The 27,880-nt window shown below is 29.9% G+C and overlaps 1 protein-coding gene across 11 annotated transcripts in view; it reads right to left on the bottom strand.

The window, feature by feature from the left end:
• Positions 1 to 7,508: 7,508 nt before the first annotated feature.
• Positions 7,509 to 27,880, bottom strand: part of LOC132937263 (plasma membrane calcium-transporting ATPase 3-like) — a 66,694-nt gene continuing 46,322 nt past the window's right edge. For 5 of the 11 annotated variants that reach the window (XM_061004099.1, XM_061004096.1, XM_061004100.1 and 2 more), the window contains 2 exons: positions 24,597 to 24,665; positions 7,509 to 11,159 (listed from right to left, as the gene is read on the bottom strand). In XM_061004099.1, the coding sequence (XP_060860082.1) occupies positions 10,893 to 11,159; positions 24,597 to 24,665 (336 nt within the window). In that variant the 3' untranslated portion in view covers positions 7,509 to 10,892. Of the gene's footprint in view, positions 11,160 to 14,661; positions 15,995 to 19,736; positions 21,540 to 24,596; positions 24,666 to 27,207; positions 27,794 to 27,880 lie in introns of those variants that run through there. The other 6 variants (XM_061004102.1, XM_061004104.1, XM_061004105.1 and 3 more) reach the window with 6 other exon arrangements.

Here is a 27,880-nt window from a genome sequence, read left to right as displayed (position 1 = left end):
TAAAAACGGACCGGCTGAAAGGGCGGATAAAATAGGAGGTCGGTTTTTCGAGAGGTGGTCGCTTGACAACAATAAGCATATTGCGCCTGCACATAGAAATATGAGCACATATGAAATTATTCGACTTAGAGCGGTTGCCCTTATCGAACAATCGGGCGCACCATTTACATGCACGCCTCGGGTATAAGTCGTTACCGTCGTCGGCTACATGAAGGACGTCGCGGACAAAAACGCTAAAATATTGTTTCGAAACTAATCTAGGTATCCGCAGCAATACGCTCAATCTTAAAAGGGTTATGAATAGGAAATGTCTTGGCGGTCTGGGTATGATCTATGGATCTATGGATAGCCTAGTAAATTTGAATGGGCACCAGCGTATACAAACATAAAAAAAGCGGGTGAATTGGCGTCACTCTGCTGTACAGTAGGTTGCAAGTGGGTCACTGTAATGGATGGTGTTAAATTTAAATTCAATGATATAATATCATTGTACCTATACGAAAAACGATTCTCAGCGGAGATGGTTATTGTCATCTTGGATATTTTATGATATATTAATTATATTGTTGTTATCATATTTCAATATTTGTATATAATAAATAATAATATACTTGAGAAGTTTCAAGTACCCACGAATAATATTTTTAAATTACAGCGAAATAATTATTCTTGGTTATTTAATATGTAACTTTGTTCAAATTTGAACTTAATAACTATAAAAAAAAACTGTGTTTATATATTTTTTTAAATTTTTTGGTTACAGAGTTCACTTACGTAGAATCTCGTTTTAAATTTTTAATTCTAAGCCACAAAAGTTGAAAAGTTATTTTATACATTTTTAACTACTAAATAGTTTATAAATTTTCAATTCGATACATTTTGTCAACATTTGAACTATGAATGCTAATAAAAAAAGCATGTTTATGAATTTTTAACATTTTTCAACTTCTGTTGTACCTAACAGTATGTCAGAAGCCTTGTAATAAATTGTGAAGCTCTTTTACTCAACGAATAAAATTGTATTGACATTTATAGAAAAAATATCTAAAAAAAATTGAAAATTGAAAATATCTGTTAACAGCTCAAAGTGAATCAAAGTATTTGGAAAATTTTATCATGACGCATAGAAAATGATAAAATAACATTTTGTGTAAATTTAAAGTATCTACGGTTATGAGTTTTTGAATACAAACAAAATAAGAAAATAGAAGTATAATAATTTGTTAATTTACCGGTGAATAACCAATGCATAACTTCAAATATTCCTAAAAATTTAATATTACTTTGCATTAATGTTTTTTTTTAAATCTTAAATGTAGGAATACTTAAGGGGAATCTTGTATTACATCTTCAAAACTTAAATATAAATCGAAAATATTTATGAATATATCAAAAGTAAAATTTTTCCAGTAATTTTCAAAAGCGCCGTGAAAAACAAAAAAAAAATGAAGGAAAAACGAGAATTTGAGAAAATTGAATTTTGGCAATAGTTATTAAATTTAAAATTTAATAATTATTTTGTAGTTAAAAATGTATAAAATGTTCAACTTTTATAGCTAAGGATTGAAAATTTAAAACAAGGTTCCATGTAAATAGGTCATATATAAATTACTTAATTCACAATAATATTATCAAATATACTTAGATATGTCATACGCTGTCTGATCGTCTTCGATCAGAATCGTTTTTCTAATTCAATGATATTTTATCATTGAATTCAAATTTAACACCATCCATTACAGTAACCCACTGCATACTTGTAACCTACTATACAGCAGAGCAACACACGCTTTTTTTTTCAGTTGCTTTTGAAAACTACTAGGAATTTTAAATTTTGACCTGTACAATGCAACAATTGCATGTAAGTTCCACCGGTTGCTACCTTTTTAAACCTTTTTCATGTAGATTCCACTATACCTACGTATTTTTTTGGCATACCTAATTATTAAAGACATATATAATACTAATCTAATTATATCTGAATATGTATATTTGTATACACAAAATTAATATAGATCAAAAATCTCATAAGCTAGAGTAGAGAAAAATAAAAGCTAAACAATAATTTTAAAATGAAAACACAGACAATAAAATTATGAATCTTAACCCATTGTTATAAAATATATGTAGATGTATAATATAATTTATAAATTACCACTAATGAATAGGACGGGTTTGGTGAAAAAGGGTATAATATTTTTTTTATTTTGTTATAACCATCAATAGTGATCATTATTATAGGTATGATTTTTTAAATTATTATATCTAAATATTATAAATATTAACTATAAGATGTATAAATATTATGTAATTTTATTTCAGATAAAAAAAAAAGGTGACCATTGAATTGGCTCCGTAAACCGTAAAATATTAATATTATTTAACAATAGGTTCTCATATTATATGCGTTTACTTTTACTATGGCACTTCGCAATCATGTAGGTACCTATAGTCTAGCGCTGGATATACTGTTACAAATATATAAATTATATGAAATATAGTCTTATCGTACTAATCGTCGCAATCTTCTACAATAATCGATAATCATTGATTTATATATACTGCTTTGCCACATATTACTTTGAATTAAAAAATATGACACTGGGTAACTCCAAGGTTGAAATCTGATTTGATCGATACATAAAAATACATTAACCAATAAGTATAAGCTACGGAAAATAGTTGATTATACTATTTTTCCTAAACTTGTTAATTTTTATTTGTATGTATAACTATACAGATATATTTTAAATAATTATATTAGCTAACTATTTTTAATAATAATTTTGATTTTTTGTTTCAGATTTTCAGAGAGAACGCTTGCACGCTTGGTGAAAAGGTTACAGTTGCAGCCATTAATCATAAAATACGATCAACTTTTGACTTAAGCTTCAAATTTCAATGAACAATATAGTGGAATGCGTTTTTTCTCTACTGTTTATTTACGCACAGTAAGTATCTATAGTCAACAATATATTACGATTAATATTACTTATATTTTAAGTTTTAAACTTGTCTTATTTTTAATTTCAGAAGCTTTATCTGGATTAGTGAATAGGATACAAGACGAAATTAAGTTTAATCAAGCAGTAGAAAATTACTTAAAATATTTTAAGTCATTACCACAAGCATCAGTAGCATCGTTATCTACAATAAACAGATAACATATATGTGCTTTTATTTGTTACTTATTTATAAAATAATATTGTTTTAGATTCTGAGCGTAGCAATGAATATATTGACTATTGACTATTTGACTATGATTGGTTTTACAAAGATAAAAAAGCTTGAACATTTAATATAAGGCTTCTAATATAAGTATTGTTACAATTGGAAAATATTAAAAATCCTTAGTCACATTGTTTATACTTTTTAATGTTTATGCTTGCATTTTCTTTATATTAAATATTTTGACATTTTTGAGCTGTTTACGGGCATTATAAGTTTCCAAAGTTTTTTTTTTCTATGAACGTCAATAAAATTTTATTTGTTGGGTCAAAAAGCTTGAAAATATAATACAAGGCTCCTAATATATATATTGTTGCAACGGCAGTTGAAAAATATAAAAATACATAGTCACCATTTTTTTTTTGTAAAAATTTAAAGTTTGAATTTTGACGAAATACGTTCAAATCACGAAAATGTGCAAATTATTTTGAGTTAGAATTTCATAAACATTTTTCTTTTTAAATCTAAGATTTGAAAATTTAATTCAAAAACGAATAATTGTGGATACATGCAATTTACACCACATGTTTATTTTATCAATTCCTATACTTGATAATATTTTCAAAATATTTTGACTCGTTTTGAGCTGTTTAGGTCGTTTGGGGACATTTACAATTTTCTTTTTTTTTAGTTTTTTTTTCTATTTATGTCAATAAAATGTTATTTTTTGGGTCAAAAAGCGTGGAAAATTAATACAAGGCTCCTGATATATTGTTAAAAAAGAAGTTGAATAATATTAGAATTACATAGGCATCATTTTTTTTTTATCAGAATTTAAAATGTGAATTTTGACAGAATGTATCAGATTTACAATTTAAAAATGTATAAAATGTTCAACTTTTATAGCTAAAAATTAAATATTTAAAACAAGGTTCCACGTAAGTAGTTAATTCAGTAACCACAAAATCTAAAAATATTTTCATTATTGCTTATTGAATGTAACCCATAGCTAAGACACAGTTTACTACCCGAGCATACGTGTCGTATAAATTGCCTATCTAGTACTCCTTAGAAAAGTGATATAATAAGTCAATAGGTTTAAAACATTTTACAAAAATTTTAACCATAAAGTATTTTAAATAACCTTTGCAGTGGTGTAAATAATATACTATTAATAACAGTGATTTTCACATAACTAAATCAATTTTCAAAGGTTAATAATTAACTTATTATTGTTTCAAAAAATTGTTGATATCAAGTAAGAATAGTTAAAAAATGGTAAATATTATAATCATGGTTTTAAAATTTAAACGTAACACGTTATATATAGTTACTACTTGACGTACAACTTATTGGGCTAAAATATATTATGTACTAATTTTGAGTCTATTTTTTTTTTACATTTTATTTAAATGACATCTAGATATTACTTAATTTCTTATTTAAGAATTCAGTTCGTAATATGAACGTATATAACATTCCACTTTTTTTGATAGTTTACACAGATACGATAATACAATTTTATTTGATAAAACCATTTTATTTTTGTGTTTTGTCGATAGTACTTATATAAATATATAATTATCAAAGTATTGTTCCCCACTCCGCAGTATAGATCATATAGACGAGGATACAAAATTAAAAAAGGAGCAATTAAAAGTATATAGTCCCGTGCGTTTCTATAAAACTTTGTTAACTATACACCTATTTCTGCGTTTGAATAAATCCTTTTTTGATCAATTAATGTTCTGTGGCAAAGCATTTTATATACAATGAGTTTTTAAAGATTTTCTTAGCTATATTATTTTTAAATTGTATGTTAAATTGGCAATACAAATTAAGCAGACGATACAAAATCATTTTTTCATAAGCCTATTTAATTACATGAATAAAATGTAGGTACCTTATATTAAAAAAAAAATGTATAACTGGAGGAGGCTAAGCCCACTATTTGTTTTTTCTTTCCGACCCACGCACATCAAAAATTTGCGTTCAGCAGAACCAATTTTGTACCTACTTTATATTAGCTTTAAAGTGAATTGACCTATTATTAAACTTAAACTTAAAAACATTATCTATATTCGTGCTTGGCTTTTTTTACATATTTTAATTTTTTTACAAGTTACGTGTACTTAAAAAATTAAAAATGGTTATGCACCACAAAAAAATTGAAAAATTATGAACAAACCTGGCCTTAGGCTAACAACACAGGATTAATTCTGCTGAACGCAAATTTGATACGTTACACAAGGGTCAGAGAGAGAAAATAAAATACATTGTATTATCATCCTCTAAACAAGAACTTTACAATTTGGACACGCTAATCTGAACCACATGTAGGCCCATAGCTATAATATAATAATATTAATATACATTAACCTACGTAAAAGGCTGAATAATTTTTTTTTATTGAAAAATCTTCAGCAGCTATTTATTTTGACACTGAATGGCTCGTCAGTGGAAATATAAGTAGGTCGGTACTTATGACTATACTTATGGCTATACACCGTCTATACACAATACACAGTCCATTTGAGCGCAATGCTCTTCACGGCACGAAGCGCCCGTACATCGTGACCTATGTATCTTCGTTGTTAACATTCAAAAGATAGACATATGATGATTTATCTGCTTATGAGCTATTTGCATTATGACGACGAAAAATATAAATTCATGTAGCCTGAAAGTATATTCAATGTATGCGTAAAATATTTAGATTAATTTTAAGCTATTTACACCATGAACCTATTCACACCATTCTATACGGTATAGTTACTATTAAGTTAGTAACAATCATAAAATAATATTATAATAATTAATAATACCATGTTAACATGAGGTATAATTTTTTTGGTAAAATATATTAGTTTAACTTATTGTATATAATATTAAAATAAAAGTAAATTATGCATAGGTAGCATATTAAATGTATAGGTATTAAAAACATCTACTCAGAATCACATTCGTATATAATGATTTATCATTTAAATCATATTTAACAGATTCATAACATTAAAGGTACACTAGGTAATGTCGAGGTGCACACGAAATCTACAAAACAGCATAGAAACTTTCTAGTTTTTTTTTAGACTTTTGAAGTTTGATTTTGGATGAAATTCAATATTTAAACGAAGAATATTAATCATAGTTATTTTGATGTAGTTCATAAATATTATTTGAAGGGGAGGGATTCAAACGTGTGTCTACGTATATTATTATATTGTATATACACAATAACATTTTAAAGACATTTAGATTAATTAAGGTAAATATATTATTATTTAGGTATATCGTTTATATCGTATTATTATAAAATAGTAAAATAAATTACTATAATAATTAATGGCTATATACTTATATAATAATAAGCTGACATATCGTTTCAGCTCAGAATCGATTTTCATGGTTTACAAATTTTCATTGAATTCAAATTATTACATACATTACAGTAAAATACTCAATAGCAAGGTACACTCGAATTATATTATACATCGGAGTGGTTAGGTTAGGACCTATTATGCCTCTTTTTAATGATTTATGGTGTTCAATTAATTTCACTAACTAGTTTTTTGCATAAAAACCCTGTCATAACATTAATAACTACATAATCTTTATAGGTATTAAAATATGTTTATTGAAGTTTATTAATTTAAAATATAATCATGGAATTTTAAGAACCAACAGTGTCGGGCTTTGATAGATATTTCCGGTTAATTTACAGTGCTATTTTGTCGATCAATATTCCAAGTTTAAGTGATTTTGCCGTATAAATAATTAAACCTTTTAAAATGAAACCACTAACCATTTGACGAAAGATAATTTTTGCATAATATTTTCACATCAGATTAAATTAAATAGTTGTGGTCATATTAAATTTTCGAGAAAACGACTCTTAAAATAAATATAAATATATGGCCAATAAGTAGGATGAAACGGTCCCTAAATACGCCACTATAAATAGGTACCCCAAGTATCTAATATGTTATATTATAATTTATACGTATGCCGTTGCATTTACACGTTTGCGTGTATGATGGTAATCGGTGTAATAAATAACAACACTTATGATTATTTTATTATATATAACGAAATGTTGCTTATATATTGTTGATCGAATGTTTTCTTACACTACTACGAGGTGTTACTAGGTATATTATACTTTAATACTTATATATTGTATAGGTAGGTATATAGTATATAATATGTATATATACACACATATTATATTATGTATGTATTAATATAATATTGCACAACGTTATGTATGTATGTTAAAATTTTTAATTTCTACACATCTAACATTTTGAACTGTTTATCATTTATGGAAAAAAAAAATTAAATACAAAATTTAAATTGCATTTTATTTTGACATTTTGACATCCATTGGGCCGTCTACAAAGTACATATTATATATTTTGGCGCACTTAAACATATACTTATTATAGCTTCCAACGAGTACGTTGCTACTGCATAATAATAAATATTTACTTATATAATATACGATATTAAATTAATTAATTAATTATTTAAATCATACGTGTCATTAATATTGTATTTAAGTATAATAAGGCGAACTCAATACTCCAGAATGTTCCAGCAGTAATATTATCATCGATATGCGAAAACAAAAAAAAAAATTAAATAAATAAATAAATATAATTAATAATAATAATTAAACTACGGTTATAACAATACATAAAGTAATATTATGTATATAATATATACATATATATATATAGTAACGGACCCGAAACAATTAACATGGCACCTGCAACGGCGGCGGAGGGTAAAATATTGACGTTGTGTGTGTATATATAGGTATTGTATATTATATAATATTGGTATACCTAGATCTGTTCAACACTGCCGATGGCATCTAACTATGTATATTATGCGTAACAATTTTTGTTCCCCCTAAACCCGAACGCGACACTATCGGCGGTCGTCGGTTTAAATAATTTTTTTGTGAAAACGATCAAAATTACGCAGTGCAAAACACAGTATAAGAATAATATGATGTACATCATCGGCGGGTACTACATAATATTAATACAAACGGATAGATTGCAGTAGGTTTTCTTTTTGGTTTCAAATGGATTTTCTCAATTTGCAAATCCGTAAACTGCGACATATGACTTGCCGTAGTTTACGAATTTTCGTCAGCGACCTCATAGAATGTATTCATCCGGGTTTCCCCACACTCTTCACCCCCTCCCCCACCCGCTAAGGCCTATAAATGTTCGTCGCGGTAAGACGACGACGAATAAAACCAAATCCAATGGTCTAATAATATGTATTCGAATGTGTTACAGCCGTGCCTAACTAAAAAAGTATATTTTCTTCTCGTCACCCGTAAAATAACGACTGGACGGGACAGCTACACCTATGGCTATCAATCGATACTTCTTAGGGCTACCTCCCCCTCCCCCCCTCCCCAAATCACACACCAAGGCAAAGCTATTCGTTTCGGCGGACTTAAAAGCGCAAAAAAAAATAACAGGTCGGACCGTCGACGGCACGCGGGTTAAATATCTAGTATATGCCTATAATGTATATATCTATACATTATATCTAAATATTAATTAATATAATATGAGAACCATGTGGTAAACGTTGAGCCGATTAGTTTCAAGACTTACTACCTAACACTATGCATATACATATTATATACACACACAAAAAAAAAAAATATATATATATATATATATATATAAATAAAACGAGACGCCGTTAATATTATAATATTACGCCGTGTCCTAGTGAATCCGACGAATGCGATGAAAAACAAAACAGTTTGTATTTCGCCGCATCGGACGCATCGCACTCACAATAGAAATCGCACGCACTCATCGCACTCGTCGCATTCACATAGGACAAGGCGTTAGTGTACATTATGTAATGTTATTGTATACACGCCTATACATTAAATTTACATAGTCATTCTGGAGTATTTTTTAAAAATGTTTATTATTATTAATACGAAAAGCGTCGTATGGCTCGTTTCCGACTCCGTGTTGCTAATAAAATAAACTACACGTGAAATAACAATAATATATCATATCAAAAGTATTAATATATACATATTACGCTTAACGAAAACATAGGTAATAATCGAATATTAATTAAAATGATTTTGAAAAAAAAAAAAAGAATAAAAGAAAAAAACTATATTATTATATATATGTACACAAAACAAATAATATTACGTTAAGTATAAAAAAAAATTAAATTAAAACTACAAAACTAATTTTTTTTTGTTTTGTTTTTATGTTTGATCGAGACACGTCTAAAATATTATTATTTTATTTTTATTATTACAAACGAAATAAATGTTTTAATAGGTACTTATATAATATTATGTAGTACACGACATTATATATGCGTAAATTTGTGTATTAACAATATAATATAGTAGTAGGTAATAATTTATGTATTTAAGAGAACACATTCCGAGAGTTTCTACAATGCGTCGACAGTAAAAAATGTTTAGTATTTAAATGTATTTATGATAAATGCAACGTCGGCGGCAGCATATATATATATATAGCGTATATACTATAAATTGTGTTCCGTAGTCAGCTATTATTGATATCATTATTATTGTTATTATTATTATTATTATTTTTTTTATTTTAACGATGCTTTGGTAGGTAATGGCATATACGAGAATTAGCGAAAGGAACACACAACACACTTAACGTAATATATATATTAAAGTTGAATTGAGTCAAGAAGGGCGTGGGGATAATAAAGAGTAAAATATTAAAATTACATCACCGTACGGAATTTGGTTCTTTTTTATTTTGTACTTTGCGATGTACACACGAGAGAGCTCAAACGCTTGATCGATACAACAATAATAACATAATAAACAACATAAACGATGACGGACAATTCGGAATGGTAAAATTATTGGTTGGATTTAATTAAATTGTTTATTATCCGCGTTGACGATACAACTATGTATATGACGAGTTAACGATATAAGCTAACCCTCCCACACCGGTCCAATATTTCGGCGACGCGCGGAAGATATAGTATATTAATATATAACGTGCCGATAATAATAATATAATACGTGTATATAATAATAAATGTACGTAATACGTTTAATATTTCAATAATATTATAAACTATTGTTGTTTGTATAAGGCACGTAACGAGTTTTTAGTTGAAATCAAAATATTAGCAATACGTATATTTTATAATGAATATACAACACGCATATTATTATACTATCGCATTATATAAATATGGGTGATGTGAATATCAATTATTAAACGACAACCGTGTTTATTGGCGTACCTACTTTATTTATTTTTATTATTAATATTCAGTAGTGGAACGGAAGGAAGTTATGGAGAGGTGGTCTATCCCGCGACGAGGCCGGATTCGGAGGGCTAGACTTATAATTATATTTCAATGAAAATAAAATGTTTACTGACGCTCAAGTAAGTTAAACAAAAGGAAAAATAAAAATGACAACGAGAGTTGACTGCTTGACGGTATATATAATTATATTATTGTGTACCGACTGTGAATAAAAAACGAAAAACTCACTACGACGAAAAGCTCGTGTGTGGTATGTCACGGGTGGGGGGGGGGGGGGGTGGGAGGACGAACGAATCGATATTATAATGTATATAAAGTATAAATGTCGTGTTTTTCGCGCGACGAAAAGAAAAAGTAAAATAATAATAATAATAATTAGTAATAAAAATGATTTACACGGCCGTTTCCGTGTGGCTGTGCGACGAAAGACGTTCGACGTCGATGTGAGGGACGCCGATCGCATTGTCGCTGTCAGCGTATTCGATGGATCCGCCGGTGCCGGTGCCACTGCCTCCGCCGGTTTTGGACGACGATCCGCCGCCGCCGCCCGTCGCCGCAGATAGTCTCTTGCTGAAGCACGGCTGTTTGCGCAACACTTCGGCCAGCGACTCGCCGTAACGTGCGTCCAGACCCTGCCGGAAAGCGTTAACCACTCGTATCTGTGGAAATTGTCGGAAAAAAACAACATTTATATATATTTATATTTACTGCGTAATAAATTGTATTCATGTGTACGTTTTTTTTTTTTTTTTTTAATAATAACGATGGTAAGAAAACAAAAATAAACCAAAAGAAAAAAAAAACCAAAAATATTATCGCGAGCGTCGTTTTTCGTATACTTGCGCATTATATTTTATTGAATGTGAATATAACAATTGTTTATATTTTAATATGTCCACGCGGCGACACGACCAAATCAAAACAGAACAGTGTTTGTATTTTTTTTTAAACAATTTGTTCCGCTGAGTTTTGGCTTTTCTGTACAACGCGTGGACCCGGCATAAAGAACCGAATATATATACTCATAACAATGATGGTTATTATTTATTAATAAATGATGCGATTATAGAATAACGACGCGCGACGTTTTGCTCTACGCGTATGTGCGTAATAATTATATGATTAATGTTTAAAAGAATAAAATTTCTAAAAAAAAAAACAAACAAACTATAAAAATCGACAGAGCTGCTCTATTGTAATAATATGTCATACATAATATATCACAATATATTATATAAATGCGCCTACGCAGGTAAACAAAAATATAAAATAATCAGCGTGTGCTCATATATTTATTTGTAGGTATATAGGCACAAAAAATAATGTCATTATGGTGATTATATGACGTACGCGCAGTATATACAGGGCGTGGGTCCCTCGAGGATTTACCGGATTTGAAATTAAAACAGCAATAATCGGTGGTTGATAAAAACGGGGAACTACGCCGCGTTAAAAAAAAAAAACGGAAGCCGACTGGTCCCCGTCGTCGAGAGAACGTACGCCCTGTACATCCGCGGCGCACCGGTGACAAATATGTATATAGATTATATTATATTACATACTATATATCGTACCCAATATATACAATATATTATGTAACGAGGCTGTGGTATATAATATACACATACGCGACGATAATATAATATCTTAATATGTCCAGGTACCTATATAATAATATAATAATAATACGACTCGTATGCGGGTGTGTGCGTACGCAAAACGTATAATATTAATAAATGTTAATCATCATCACTACATTATAATATGAGCAATGGTAATGAAAATCGTAATAATATACATAATGCGCGTATATACGTATCATTGCGCGTACATTATGTATACAGTACAACGGCTATACCGCTGTGAGCGAAAATAATATTATAGGTATTAATGATGATGATTATGAGATGATATATGATGAATGGGTAATAAACGATTGTTATATTAAAATGTTAATTGTAATGTAAATAAATCAAAAGTCAATAACAGCATCAGCGGCGGCGTCGGCAGCGGCATGGCAGCGGTGGTAATTATTATATTGTATAAAATAATAATATCGTAATGATAATTATATAATATATAATGCGTGTTATGAGCGTAAAATATATAATATAGTTAAATAGTTTAATGAATAGTAGGCAATCGTAATGACAACTAATTGCGAATAATTATAACACGCATTGCTGTGATATGAATAATATATATTATATATATGTAGAATATATGTAGAATAATGACACATGTACAGTTATATAATATAAGTGACGCGCGTGTGTGTAGGTATATATATATAAATATAAATAGGTACTGGCGTAATTGCGAGTTTATAGCATACATGGATGATGGATATAAGAATGTAATGTCGCACGTAGAAATGTGTACGACACGATTATGATGACGATGAGGATGATCAGATGACAGAGTAGGTAGTGTGTGAAACATATTATTATATATGTGTATCGTCATCGATTGATGGCGGTGATGAAGATGATGATGGAACACGCTGGAAAAACCGGCACGGCAAATAGCTGCAAACGATGCTCCCGGGGTGGGGGGTGGGGAGCTCCTTTCACCACACGTGTAATACATTTTCCCAATAATTTTTTTACCATTAATAACCCATCCCCCGCAAAAGTTTCGTCAATAGAACGTTTCTACCGACCCAATCTTGCGCCCTGCCCGGCGGGAGGGCTACAATATTGTTCATGTTGCCCCCCGTGCCAAGGTGGTAGGTATGTGTATATACAATATAAATATAATATGTTTTATATTTGTACGTCGACAATTACGTACGTTGTTATGTCATCATTGTAATATGCATTATTACAATCGAGGGACATGAACAGTACCTGACAAATTATACTGACGGGGAGCCGGGCGTATGATTACTGATTAGCATGCAAAACGACATCAGATGTGCACACGATATACAAGGGTGTATCTGGAATATTTGACAATTTAAATAACGAATTGTCAACTCCCTGCCCCGTCCAGATACACATTACGTACATACACGTCAAGACGTATCGTATAGTGTCGTACATTACGACACGACACAACGCACCAAAACAAAACGCGGCGACTTAAATATTTCCCCCCGCGGGCACTACGTAAGTATAATAAATAATATACTCGGACAAGTGTTATTCATGCAACAAAAGCAATAGTTCAAAGCGACAGCTACACATTATAATAATATTATATTAAGTACAGAATACATAATGTTAAACGGTAAACAACAGTAGTACAATATAGTAGAATTAGTGGTATACACATGATAATATACATATAGATACAATATAGTATATATATATATATATAGTACCTATACAATATAGTATAGTGGCAGTGATATACAGTAATGATAGTAGTAGTGCGAATGGTATATATTTATAGAGGTTTTAAGAATAGTGTTACAGGGGGAAAAAACCAATCATACGCGCGCATGTGTGAAATCTTCATCTCTGGTATAATATGCGTCTTGGGCACAGTCGGGCAGTAATACGTACATCATCTGCGGTGGATGGGGTAGGAGATTTTTGGATTCCGGCCATATACGAAACGATAACATAATATACACCGTCGACATAGCGTTATGGTACACCAATATACAAATGTCCTAAGCACCATCACAGTGAAGGTGTATGACTGTGTTCAGGGGAAACCGAGTAAACTATGGCAGAGATTATAGCACATAGTTGTCGGGAGGGGAAGGCTCCGAACATGTGTTACCTGTATACGCGTTCACCATACGTGGAACCACTGAACTCCAGCGTCTATGAAAAATAAATTAATCGTACACGCTGTGCGCTGTTAGTAAAAAGTATAATAAAATAGTGCAAAATAGTATTATTCCGTACGGCCGACGAGCGGACGCGTCGACCTGATGAATGATGATATATTGCCGTGCTCGAAGAAATGTCACAATTAATGGGCGGGTGGCACAATGATATATATTATTATACTAACGTTGGAAGGGAACGTCCGCGTTGTGTATTGTGCTCGTCGTAGGTAATTAGCGGTGTAATATTATTATTTATTATTTAAAAATATTATTTGGTAATGCAATGGTTTTTTATGTATTGTATTATTTATCCGAGTCGAGTGGTCGTTTATACCGTGTCTACAACGCAGTTGCTTAAAATAAAATAAAAAAAATTATTTGTTTCTATATAATTATACATACTATAATTATTTTAATATAGTAATCGCAATAATGTTTATAATAAAAATATGAGTCTTGTAAATGTGTGACGTGTGTAAATTAAATTTTAAAAAAAAGGTATTGAACATCGGCAACAACACTATACAAAATAAACACCGTCGTCAACATTATTAAATATTATCCTACATCATGGGTATAGGTAACAATATTCTCAACAACAATAACGATACTATTATAACACTAAAGACTATATAAATATAATATATTATATGTAATATTTAGGTATACGTACAAACTATGTTATAAATTAGTAATACTAAATAACAATATTCGTAACGATTCTAAAAAAAAAAATAAATAAATAATAATAATAATAATGAAAAATGCTTTCATTAATTACGAGATAATGACGTGTCGAACGACTGACTGATGACGATGAGCAAAAATCGTATTTAAACTTTATAATATTCGGTACGCGCACATCGCGTACTTATACAAGTCGTAAAAATACACGCATACCTGCCTTACTATACTAACCTATTTTGAATACACATAATAATAATATTATATCCTAATCGTATCATATTATATTTAACACAATAAATAAGTATAATGTATTCAATAAACATAGCATCTACGCGCATTAAATATAATATATATTATTATAATATATGAGAATAATGATTGTAATGACGTTACACGTAACAATAATAATAATAATAATAATAATAATAATAACTGCGACGACGAAAAAATAAAGAGAAAAAAACATCATCGACGAGAACACGTGACACTATAATATAATATATTATAATAATATTGCATATTATACCTATATTTGTACATCAAATATAAATATCAAGTCCTCTGCTGATTTTTTGCACTCAACTCCACTATAATACACGCGAACAAACTAATCGTCTTTAAGTCTAATAATATGTATTATACGATACAACAGTATAATAAATTAATAATAAATATTGTCGCCGAGGAAAGAGAACGATTTTACCTACTACAAAACTAGATAAATAATAGTAATAATAATAATAATAATAATAATAATAATAATAACCTTAATTAACTGTAATCATATTATTATGTTAAAATTAGACGATCACACCTATTTTAATGTTATACTGTAGTAAAAAAAGCAGCAGCCACAGCACGGACGTGTGTACATGGGGCGTTAGCTACTGCGGGACACACACATGCGGGCGCGCGATCGCGGTTTTATCGGTATGTATCGGGATCCTGCGGTGACGTCGAGCGCGTGTGTCGAGTCGGCGGTTGTCTTGTTCAAACTTGTATTTTATTATTCTTCACGGCCACCTTTGAACAGAATCAATAATCGCCACAAAAAAAAAAAAAAAAAATTGGGTTTGTGTAAATTATTATTGAAAGTGAACAAGAATAGAAAAAAACCGTGCATAGTGTTATTGTATCATTGATATAGTAATAAACAACACTATGCACGAAAACGGGAGGAAAGAGCAACAGCAGCGGAGACTCAGTTTAGAGCAGCATCACCACCATACGTGTTTTATTCTGTGTAGTGCACATACGAAAATGCGATAAATAATAAAATTCAAGTAAATTTTTTTGTGTAGAGCATCGTTGTTATATCATTGTTATGACGTGTTATCTCGACGAAATCATATTACAATTAACGGAAACACACTATACCGTACCACGATATTATAGGTCTCTTCTATTACCGTTAGATCACTGACAGGCGCGTACAACACATATAGTCACGACAGTAATATTATGCTATCGTCACATGACGTGTAACATAATATTATATACAGCACATTAGTGCAGTCGCACACTGTAAGTATGACGCGTATGCATGTATGGTATATGTATACTGCAGTGATCTGTATAGTACGGGAGTATCGATGAAATCATATAATTTAATACAAGACACCGTGACGTACCGAAATGAACTTAATGAAATTGAAAAAAAATAGTATTGTTGAGTGTTTATGATTGTTATAAATGCATGTATACAATTTGTATTAAAATAATAATAATAATGGATTATAGTTTTAACGTTTGATAAATACAATATTCACATACTACACATTACACATGCGCACACATACCACACTCGCCCGTCACTACGCTCGTCCGCACATTATACTATATATTATATACCTACTGCAATCTTTATATTATTTTTTCAAATCAGTGTGGTTACGTATAAAACGTATCCCTAGGTTCGTATGCAAAAAACGACAGAGGACTTTAAAAAGTCAAAAAATAGTTTCATTTGATAAAACTAATAAGTAATAAGTATCTATATTATGTAGTAGAAGAAATAAAAACAACGACAGATCGCCTAGTAGTATATAATATATTATATACATACATATTATATACACGTATAGCGACAGTGAAAATATAGTAAAGAATATTAACAAGTATAATATAATATAATAAAAGTAAAATTTGAGTAGCAGCAGCAACACCGTAAAATCAGAGCAACAAAAAAAGATTAAAAATAATAGGGTAATAATATACCACCACATAAAGAATTTGTGATCATTATTATATCTTTGAAATAAAGTTAGTAAAAAAATACGGTCAATCAAATACAGTAAAATTGAGAAAATATTAAGAAGAAAAGTATTACCAATATAGACAACTGAGCATAAATTGTGTTTACGACAAACTATTATATATATATATATATCAGTATAAAACAACTCTATATAATATATACTACTATTATGATAACTATTATATCATCGGTTTTGTGACAATAAATTACTTATTAAAAAAAAAAATTGCCGAAACCAATTACACACCAAATACAACGAAAGATATGGATCGTAAAGTATACGCTTGATAAAAAAAAAAAAAAACAAAGCTTTTCACGCAATATTTTACTACTCTGTAAATTTGATAGGATCAATAATTGTTATTGTATTGTTATACAAATAAGAGCAACTAGAACACGTCAACGGAGATTTGATCAATTAGTATTTCAATAGTGTATAGTGTTAATATATAATATTATACGAACAACTGTTAGGTATATATTATTGTATAATATAGTATTGGTAATATTCGGATATTACGTTTTTTAGACCAAATAATATACAGAACGGATCAATAAAATAGAAACCGAACAACGACAGGATTTGTAATAATAATCGTTTGATATAAAGTAAAAACAACCACTACGATATATAGAATAAGCGAGGGAGGGAAGAAAACAAATTACTGTACGGTTTAAAATGTATCAAATGAGCACTACCAATAAGTATATTATTACATAGCAATAATATTACTCTTAAAAGAAAAAAACACGAAATTTTAAATACATCTACTACAATAACAAAATGTTCTAGTGCTGCTGCGGCGGCGGTTGGATAGTGTGTATACATGAGACATATATTAGGTATATACATTGTATGTATATATATAATATATTATATGATGATGATTGATGATATGTAAGTAATAATATTTGCATGCACGAAAATATGAGAAAACAAAAATTAAGACAACACAATAAGTAGGTATTTCTTGTTTCATGATTCTGTTTAAAAAACAAAAATAAAAACGACTAAAATATAATAATTTTGTTTTGTAGAGAAGAAATTAATAGGTACCTATTTTATTTTACAATTATTATCGTGCAGTAATGTTCCGTAATATAATATAATATGATCGATGCGCGCGTGTGTTGTTTTAGTAATTAATCTCCGATCAGTTAAAACCTCCGGAGGCTATAACATTATATAATAGGTAGTAATATGATCAAATTTTTTTTTACACTGCAAACTTACGACATTCATCCGATGCAAAATTACATAAAAAAATTAACGAATATAATTTAGGTTAAAGTAGCTGTTTTTTAATCATCACTCGAAAATTAGTTTAATCTATTAAAATAATTATAAGTTGTAGGGGCATAATTGGGTAATATGATATTTACGCGCCGCCACTCTGGCGAGGGATCGACGGCACGCTTGAACTTAAAAACGAATCAAAACTCGGGCGTACGATAATCGTTAATGTGAAACAGCCAACAGGCCTTAAAAGGATAGAATATTTTAATATTTTGTCTGTGTTGCAGCAAAATAATTTGGTAATTGATAATATACATATAGGTGTGTGTTTATGTTTAATTTTTAAATCAAAATAAACAATGCGTGACATGTACACACGCGCGTTAAGGGAATTAATAATTATTATTATTGTAATAAGTAACCTGAAACACGCACACGAACAAAATATGTCTAAACAGTATTAATTATTATGTTAAACACTAATTATAATTAACCGCTGTCTCACACGCTCACACACACGACACACATATTATGCAACATAACGATGATGGATGTTAAAATAAATAAACGTAATAATAGAATATTTTGTTCTATTGTTGTCTTCCGTGTGGAAAAAAAACTCAACAAAGAATTTAATGTGATAACTATTTTAATTGGCACGGCCTTTAGCTAAAAAAATATTCCACAATAAAATTTGAAGAAAAAAAAATATTAAATTGCTAGGTACCATTTTTTAAAGTATTACAAGTAAGTGAGCTGCTGTAAACTTATTAGAAACAAAACACGTTTAACTGTTTTTAACATACTTGGGAGTGTATATATGTGTAATATAGTTGCCGTTTTTAATACATGCGACGGTTATTTCCTTCGACACTCATTGCAGTTGACGCTGCTCTTGCAGTTTTAAATTATATGCATTTTCCGTTTGTGACACACTTCATTTCGTCTGTATCCATTTGTTGCCGATATACCAATAAATTGTTGATGTATATATATAAATGTATTGTAATATCAAACGGTGTATAAATTTAAAATAATATCATTTAAATAAACTTAACGATAATAATATCGCTGTGCACTTTTATTTTTTTCAATATAAAACAGAAACATTGTTTCATTAATTATTCACGGAATCCACCTATAATATAATAATCAACTATATTATATAATAGCAAGCGTTTATCTACACTATATAATTATAATTAATTTGAAAATCGGTATAAGTAAACACTAAATAAAGAAGAGTACTATATAATGCTCTGCGGTGGTGACTAGATCGACAAACAATAAAAACTATTCAATAATATTATAATATAATGTAATAATAATAATAATAATAATAATAATAATAATAATAATAATAATTAATAATAATAATAATAATAATAATAATAATAAGTATAGTAAATACTATCATTTGAAGATAAGTAATAGTAAAATGTACATAAAATCTAAACAGCCATTTATTCCCCTTCCTCACCACTATAAGTCATTATAATCATTGTTATAATTAATAATATTCGTTGGCAGCGAGAACATATTAATATAATCTCTTAATTTTTAAAACATTTGTTATTAATATAATTAATAAAGCGTTAGTTAAGTATATATTAATTTTTTATTATAACTAAAATAATAGTTAAATGGATTTGAGCCCACGTTAGTTACAACAACTTACACCAATTAAATATTTTTAACATCTAGAAGTAGTTGGAATTACAACGTTCATTAAATCGAATTCTTCCGAAAATGTCAATCGCAGCTTAGTATGTTTTAGGTATATACGCACAATAGAATAGCAGTACCTATATTGTGTATTGCTTTGTTAGGCGTGTCTATAGTGGCACTCGATTGGTCAAATGGTTCACGATTATCATTACATCTACTGATAGGGAACGAACGGTATCATTATCGAAATAGAAATATTGCCATGATGTATCCTCACTAGTCGGCCTGACATAATAATACATAGTTACGTTATTCGAACAAGTAAACATTAGCTTACGACGCAGAAAATTCCAAAAATACATATTGTCTTACATACAATAATATACTGGAATAAGCAATACAATATTGTATGTGGACATCGACGTGCGTACAGTCCTTAAGTCACGATTAAGGATCGAGAACGACTTTAAATCTAATGAGATTGGACCCGGGACTTACGAAATTAATTTAGGGCGAATATACCTAGAATTAATAAGTACCTACATTGGTTCGATCTTTACACCGAAACAAACTAACGTGCACGTGGTTAGGTAAGCAGATGATCTCAGATTTTGTCGATGTTTTTATCTCTTCGATGAGATAGTAGTGTACATGAATCATGTTCAAATAATTCGCTATTGTTTGCCCCTACGCGCTAGCGAATAAAATATTACGATCAAGGATTACCTATGTCTACTAAAAAGGTAAAGAGGTCTAATATTATATATTTCTACCAATCGCGATTGTCATATTATTTAATGGTGTGTTGTATTAAACGACAGTTTGGAAATTTCAAGAATAAAAAACATTAATCAAACGCATCCTTGCGTGTAGAAAGATGAAGAATAAGAAGAGCAATTGAAAGAAATGCACAGATATTTTTTCTGACGACGTTGCAGCAAAAACACTACTAAAATTAAAGACGTCGTCAAAGAAGGGTAGTTAAAATTCGCTGTGATACTATCAACGCAATAACGATGATGACATAATAATATTAATAATAACCATACATAACTACTATTACAAGTATAACAAGAACAAGAAGAACAAGAACAACAAAAACCACCAACAGCGGCGGCTTTAGACCGAGTGAAAAAAATATTAACAATAATCAATAAATGTAAAGTATAATAATAATAATAATAATAATAATAATATTATCGCGTTTGAGTTTCAAGAGAGATGTTTCGCGTCTATTATTATTTATTATGTATTATAAAATTAATTATAATAATAATTTTACATTTAAATAATAATAATAATAATAATAATAATATCGCGGTATTTATCGATTAACGTGTGTGTGGTGCCTTGTGTCCGAGACGAACAACAACAACCGGTCAAACCATTTGACCTTGCCACATTCTCTGAAAAGAAATACGTGTGCGTTACAATAATTTAAATCCAACGTAATCGAAAAAAAAATTAAGTGCAAACCAAAAGAAAAAATCAATATATATAAAAAAAAAAAATTGTCCACACACATTATTCGCATTACTCATCGCATAAGCGGCAGTGAAATTTGCTTTCCACTGAAAAAAAAAAGTCCCTCGAGGAAACCTCAAAATCGAGCAGCCAATTGTAAAACATTACGTATATTGATCATCTCGAAAGTACAACAATTATATGAAAGCATGAAATCACGCGTGTAATTTAAAAAAAAAAATCCACACCCATTCATCATACAAACACGCACAAAAACTTAAACACACACACACGACACACACACATACACGCACGCACGCAAAACTTACACACACATAAACACCGAACAAAAATCAAAATCCAAACAACGTTATTATTATTATTATTATTATTAAACGTACCTAATTAATAATAGGTATAATATAACACTATGTATTATTATTATTATTAACGACGTGGCCGATTCCTTAAACGGAATATATTACAAAATAAATTATTGTGTTAAGTAATTTTGAGTAGGTAATATTAAGCGGCGACACCAGCGATAATAATTACAAAATATAATCATTATACATATACTATGTATATTAGATTTACTAATATATACCCTTACCTCAAGTGCGGGTGGCGTTTGTTGCATTAAATACTGCGGCATCCGTATTTTTTTTTAATTATTATTTTTTATCAACAATTATGTTTATATCGTAACTCAGAATATTGTACCAAATAATAATATGTGTAAATTTATTTTATATATTATTATCATTACATATTGAAGGATAAATCCATAATAATTGTGTGTAACGCAAAACGACAACGAAAACGTCGTTCAACTCCTATCACATTACCATCAATAAATATATTCATATTATAAATATATATAATATCATCACACACACGCGCGCGTACGCGCTTTCACGTTATATATACCTGAACACTACTACTATATATATTTCGATTTAATAATAATAATAATAATAACGAAAATAATTGTATATTGTTTTGTTGAATAATAAATATATATATATGTATTATATAGGTAATAATATGTAAAGAAGATATTAAAAGGCAGTAAACGCACACGCATACACGCACATACACACACGCACACACAACTCCCGCACACACACTTTAACGTGACAGCGATTGACAATGTATGAAAATTGCGTTTAGAACGAAAGAAATCGATTCATTGTCTCCGACGTAAAGTGCGCGTGGGAAAATAAGAATTAAATAAATATATAGAGTATACAAATAAAAAAGCCGAGCAAGCCACTTATCAAGTACAATAATGACAACAACCGATACCAAAAGCTGTATAAAGAAAAAACAAAAACAAAAACAACACACCGTGCAAAAATAAAACTTCAAAAATAAATCTAAAGGGATCAAGGATTGGGTCAGCAGTAGCAGCAGCATTAGTATGTAATATAGTCATTATTGTTATGCATAATAACTGTACTATATTATATAATCATAGAAAACATATATGTGTAATATACATATAATATATATTCTATGATTACTTTGTATATTTGTATTACTTTTTCTCGACTACTATACTAGTACTATACTACTACTACCACAACTACTATTACTTATTTCAATGGTCGTAATCATCAACCTATTGTGTTGTACTCAAATAGATCAGATAAAGGTATTGGTACGATTTCAATTTTCGGGTATTTATAACGAGACTATGAGTACACATGCCAACACACGCTCCTGATTGGGTTCCCCGATCGTCTGTCGTGAGCAACGATGTGAATTTGACACACGCATAGTATTAAGCAAATAACGTGTAGGTATTAACTTTAAAATGAAAATCTCGGAAACCTATCGAAAGGCCACTGACAGTATAGCACATGCGCGTTAACCTTTGTCAAGTCCACGTTCAGTTTTGATCTTACAGATCATACATTTTTTATTTAGTGCATACACGACAGTTTCAGTAAGAACAAATCAGTGTGCGTGACATTAGCTAGTAAGGATTTCATAGAAAATGTTTGACAGTGAAAATTGATTTTAGATAATTTTACGCTTTTAACGAACGCTTGAATACGCCATTACCAAATTATCATAATTATAATTTAAGTTTTTTTAAAATTAATTTGAGCACCAAGGGATAAACCAATTTGACCCGTCTACTATGGAAAACACGACCAAGATTGCACACAAAAATACCAGACAAAATATAAAACAACTCTTTTTCACGCACACACACACACATACATACACATACACACACATGAGCACTCGCACTCCAGCCTTATAATACTTAAGTTAATGTAATAATATCGACAGAAACATAATAATGATTAAATTATTAAATTATTAAACATGCATCAACTCCAAACTCCCCGAACTTCGTACGCTATCTTTAATATTTGATTAGTATGCGTGTGTATTACAATTACTACTTTATTAGTGGCAATTATACAGATGGTTAATATGCCCGGACGAGTTAGTACATCCATCTACTTTTAGATTTTGATATATAAAACAATAATTTGGCACATAAACTCTTCGGTACAGGCATACAGTGTAATGAACCATCTTGATATTGTGTATAAACGGTAACCATTCTTATAAATGTATAATATAATGTATCATTATCATTAATAACCCTTATAAAATACAAAACTCCAATTATCTGGTAGTTAGTAAATATAAGCACTTCAACAACTTTCCAACGCTACGGTGATACAACAAACGTGTTAAGTTTTTGACTTGTATTCACTCTGTACAATCATGGCCGCGTTACTCTTACTTTACTATAGTACAAATATTTCCACAACAAAATCGACAAAGACAAATGTGCCAAACATGGCGTAAAACATTATTTGTAATGGTGGTGGTGGTAGTAGTAGTAGTAGTAATAGTAGTAGTAGTAGCATTAGTAGAAAAAGTAATAGCAGACCAAAAAGTAGTAATATCAAACAAACCAAATGAAAACAAGAAAATAAAACAAAATCAGTTTAAGGAAGAAAGCGGCTTACAGCTTGGTCAGTGGAGCTCTTGCTGTATGGGACCGGAATCAAACGTTCTTGCAATTCACCGCCTATCACCTTTAACGTTTAATATTAATTGTATTAGATTAACGAATAATTTTCATCAAAACCACGTTAAATATGTTTTTTTCTACCATTGCATTAATAATTTTTACATTATCATAATAATTATATATTATTATGATTTAACTGACTATTTTCCTGTTAGGAATAAAAACATGATATTAAATGTTTTAATTTAGATCCATAACAATTACAGTTTTATTCTCTGCATATCACCCATATATCATCATAGTGATATATGATCCATGTTCAGTATATATTATATAATATGTTAAAGGCTATCGTTAGGATAAATTAAATTAATATAGCATATAGGTTGAAAAAGTGCGATGGAAATAGGTAATGAAGATAACCACCAAGTGCGCGTATACGCAACCAAACCAAATCAATATTACCGCCGCATCACCAATAAATAAAAATAGCCCTATTTCCAAAAACGTCGTACGCAGACAATACACAGAGATCGAAACCCAAAGCAGCCACCAGTATGTGATCGCCGCCAGCATTCACATACAACGTAAAGATTAAGCTGGAGTTATGAGATTATTGTATGTGCAAGCTGGTTATAGACAAGAGTAATCCGTTTTTCATCCAACATCCAACTACACCAGTTTAAAAAACAAAATCTTTATCCCACATGAGAGACACGCAATAATCAGCGATGATAGATTTCAAACAAAAAAATTAATTAATTAAAATACCTAAGAAGTATAATATTATGATTATTGTGACATCCAGTATGGGACATGATAAGCGTGTCATTTTTCACATCATTCGAATCACGCCCAGACAAAGCTATACTTTTTGAATTATTATTGGCGTTGTTTCGCTTGCGAAGCTATACCGCATATTTCGCAGTATTGAGATAGTTATGACACCTCGCGTTGTGGCCCAAGTAGAAATACTGATAGTATATAGACTATTATATATAGTATTGGTGTGCAAGTATTAACGTATAATGCCCGATATTCGGCAAGAGCAAGACAACAACAACAACAACAATAATAATAATAATGATAATAATAATAATAATAATAATAATAATAATAATAATAAAAGTATCATAATCACGAATGTGCGCAAAAGTTTGTGATTACAAGTAAGTATATATAATATATAGTGTGTAAATAGATAATAAACAAGGTATAGACATACGGAGACAGAGAAATAAGAGTGACAGAGTGAAAGAGAGTGAGTGAGCGAGAGAGCCAGACATCAAACAATGTATAATATAATAAGACATTAAACGATAGCTATTAGCGCAGGCGAATTTACCTTAGTAAATATATGGCACATTATTAAATAATAATAATATAAGTAAAATAATAACATGAATATAACAATAGTTATTACAATAACAGTAATAATATAAATATAATATAGTATCAAATATGTAAATAATATTATATAATCTTGCCTTCGAAGCCTACTCACATATTATACTGACGTGTTGGTAAATTGTGTTAGTAAAACCCGACTGCCATTTTTTTTTTTTGTTAGTACGGGTAGCATGATATTATAATATTAATATTGAATGTGTGTGAAATAAGAATATTGGTTATTAGTGTTAATGTATAACTAAATAGGCATCGTGGATCGTCAACGTTAGAAAGTGGACGTGTTGACAATAATTAGATAACACGATTTTAGCATTGTCTTTTCGTGATAGACAATTTTATGCCAGGTTGCATAAAGAATCACAGAACATTCGATGAATAAATAGTGACATAATGGGCCTTTAAACATTATTCAGTGGCCCATGATTGGTCCATTAAATTAATAAATTTTGTATGCAACTCAGCATTAGACATACTACGTAACAACTATAGATAGTCGACTACATCTTGTTTTCATCAGAGCGTTGAAGACGGCAGTCATATGCCTACAGGGCAATATTTACAAGACATTACAACTGATAAGATTTCATACCTAGTGATTGATAAGACTAGAAAATCTATGTTACATCCCTAGTTTTAAGATTAAATCATTATTTTAATCTGTTATCAGTTGTAATATTTTGTAAATATTTCCATATAGGTATTTGGCCTCTAAACTTCAATGATATCGTGGCTATCTAGTTGTTTTAAATGTCTATGCAGACAGTACGCTGTAATCTGACAACTCAAGTATCCGATATATAATCGAACGTTAACGTAGAACAGTATTACGTCTAAATATCAAGCGATGCCCATCTAGTAACACAATATATACATCAAGATTCAAGCACAGCCCGCGCGTATACTAAATAAGCCTTAAACGATGCTCAGCCGACACCGCGTACAAATTCCTGAGTTTACCAGCAAACGCACTGCAGCCGGTGGGGAGGCACACGCAAAGGCAGAGAGAGAGAGAGAGAGAGAGAGAGAGAGAGTGTGAGAGAGTGAGAGAGAGAGAAATTGAGTGAGAGAGTGAGATAGAGATATATTGAGACATTGAGAGAATAATATAATATAAATATTAAATAGGATTGAAAACTACCCAGTTTGTTTATAAAAAAAAAAATATACTATCCCAGAAAAAGAACGAAAACAAAATATACCCAAGCTCGAAAATTCATATAATTTGTACGTAAGTATAATAATAATAATGATAATAATAATAATAATAATAATAATAATAATAATAATAATAAGTCGATAAAAAATGTGACGTTAGTAAAATAAAAATAAATATATATATATATATATAATATTATATATATTATGTATAGTTAAATAAAAAATAACGATAACAAAAAAATTATCGTTATATAATGTATACACATATATTATATTATATTAATAATAATATATTATGTAAGTAAATAAATTATTACGAAATTGCTCGTTTGTTTGTTGTTTTTTTTTTCGATATTTTTTTCCTTATTAAATGTGACGTTCACAAGACCGTTATAGGACAATTCGTTATTAAGAATATTATTTTTGTTTTTTTTATCCCTCACTGAGTGGAGTCTTGTTGTTAGTAGGAGGGGCTGCTTGGTGGTGGTTGTGTTCCTCGTCTATGTACGTGATGTTGTCGGACAAAGGACGGCCCCGCGAGCTGGTAGTGGTGCGGAAACTATGTATGGAACGCCGTTCTTCCAGGTCTTCTAGTGTGGACTTGAAAGCTCGGATGACACGCAGCTGCAAACACACAAACACAACACGCGTGTCATGCGAAGTGTGTTTTTATCTTGTTTTAGGTGATGTGTATAACAACTTTTTATTTTT

Source organism: Metopolophium dirhodum, chromosome 1 (genome assembly GCF_019925205.1).
Source record: "Metopolophium dirhodum isolate CAU chromosome 1, ASM1992520v1, whole genome shotgun sequence".
In the NCBI taxonomy this organism is placed as follows: domain Eukaryota; kingdom Metazoa; phylum Arthropoda; class Insecta; order Hemiptera; family Aphididae; genus Metopolophium; species Metopolophium dirhodum.
This window is presented reverse-complemented; position numbering and strand designations above follow the sequence as displayed.